Source organism: Orycteropus afer, unplaced genomic scaffold (assembly GCF_000298275.1).
Source record: "Orycteropus afer afer isolate SDZICR_OR568_19922 unplaced genomic scaffold, OryAfe1.0 scaffold00078, whole genome shotgun sequence".
NCBI lineage: Eukaryota > Metazoa > Chordata > Mammalia > Tubulidentata > Orycteropodidae > Orycteropus > Orycteropus afer.
Genome location: NW_006921665.1, coordinates 710,657 through 711,813, shown reverse-complemented (window position 1 = coordinate 711,813; position 1,157 = coordinate 710,657). Strand labels below are relative to the sequence as shown.

The 1,157-nt window shown below is 43.3% G+C and overlaps 1 protein-coding gene across 1 annotated transcript in view; it reads right to left on the bottom strand.

Moving 5' to 3' along the window:
• LOC103197414 (SET domain-containing protein 4-like) overlaps nt 1–710 on the bottom strand; it is an 8,568-nt gene extending 7,858 nt beyond the window's left edge. Inside the window, 1 exon segment of the mRNA XM_042781003.1 lies at nt 706–710. Coding sequence (XP_042636937.1) covers nt 706–710 — 5 coding nt within the window.
• Nucleotides 711–1,157: the final 447 nt, after the last annotated feature.

Sequence of the window (1,157 nt, the reverse complement as noted above, 5' to 3'; positions counted from 1 at the left end):
TTCCTAGATTGGTTCTCCAGTTTGATTAATTTTAATGACACTAGCAACTCTGCATCTGCTAGTAAAGAGAGCCCTACTAATCCATGGTGTGAGGTGGCAAAATTAATATGCAAAATAGCACCACTAATAGATCATGTACTTGTGAGAAGTGATGCTCTAGGTGATCGGATATTTGATATTTTTCTGCAATTTTGTCAGAATGAGGAGTATAGGGAAGCTGGTTGGTTGGTCTTAGCTACACTGGATAAATTGGTGGGAGAGCGAGATGGGCTCAAAGATGCCGAGTCTCAGCTTAAGCGCCGCATGAATGACCTCAGGGCTTCCAGCTGTGCCCTGAAAGAAAGACTTATAGCTTCTACTACCAGGGCTGACTTAGCTGAAACTCAAATCCAGAGTCTTATTGTAAGAGTGGCCAATTTACAACACATGCTCAATTGCCAACCCAGAACGGTGTCTGATGTTAAAGTGAGGGCATTGATTGGAAAAAAATGGGATCCTGTAACCTGGAATGGGGACATATGGACAGATGATCAGGAAGATCAGGATATGGAGCCTGTGAATTCTGTTGAATCCCCTCCCCCTCAGCTTGAGGGAACTAGCCAAACCGGTCCTGCAGGGCTATTGTGTGAGACAGAGGCCATGGTAAACATTCCTGAATGCTCTCAGGGACTGACTCAAGCATCTCTTCTCATGGCGGCGGCTCACCCCATAACAAAAATCAAATCTAAAAAAGCTGCAAGAGGTGAAATAGAAAGTGTGACTGAGGAGGTAATACGCTATACTCCAAAAACCTACTTGATTTTACCAATATGTACAGACAGAAACCTGGAGAATATGTATGGGAATGTCTATTGAGAGTGTGGGATTGTGGTGCAAGGAATGTAAGATTGGATCAGTCTGGGTTTATTGATTTAGGTCCAATAAGTATGGATTCTTCATTCAATGTCTCAGCTCGAGAGGTTAGGAAAGGATCTAATAGCTTATTTGGCTTACTGAGGCATGGATTATGCGGTGGCCTACCTTAAGTCAACTTGAAGTACCAGACTTGCCTTGGTTTAATGTAGAAAAAGGTATCCAGAGGCTTAGGGAAATTGGCCTGTTAGAATGGATTTATCAGTTTAGACCCCTAGAGCCAGGAATGGAGAGTCCAGAAGACA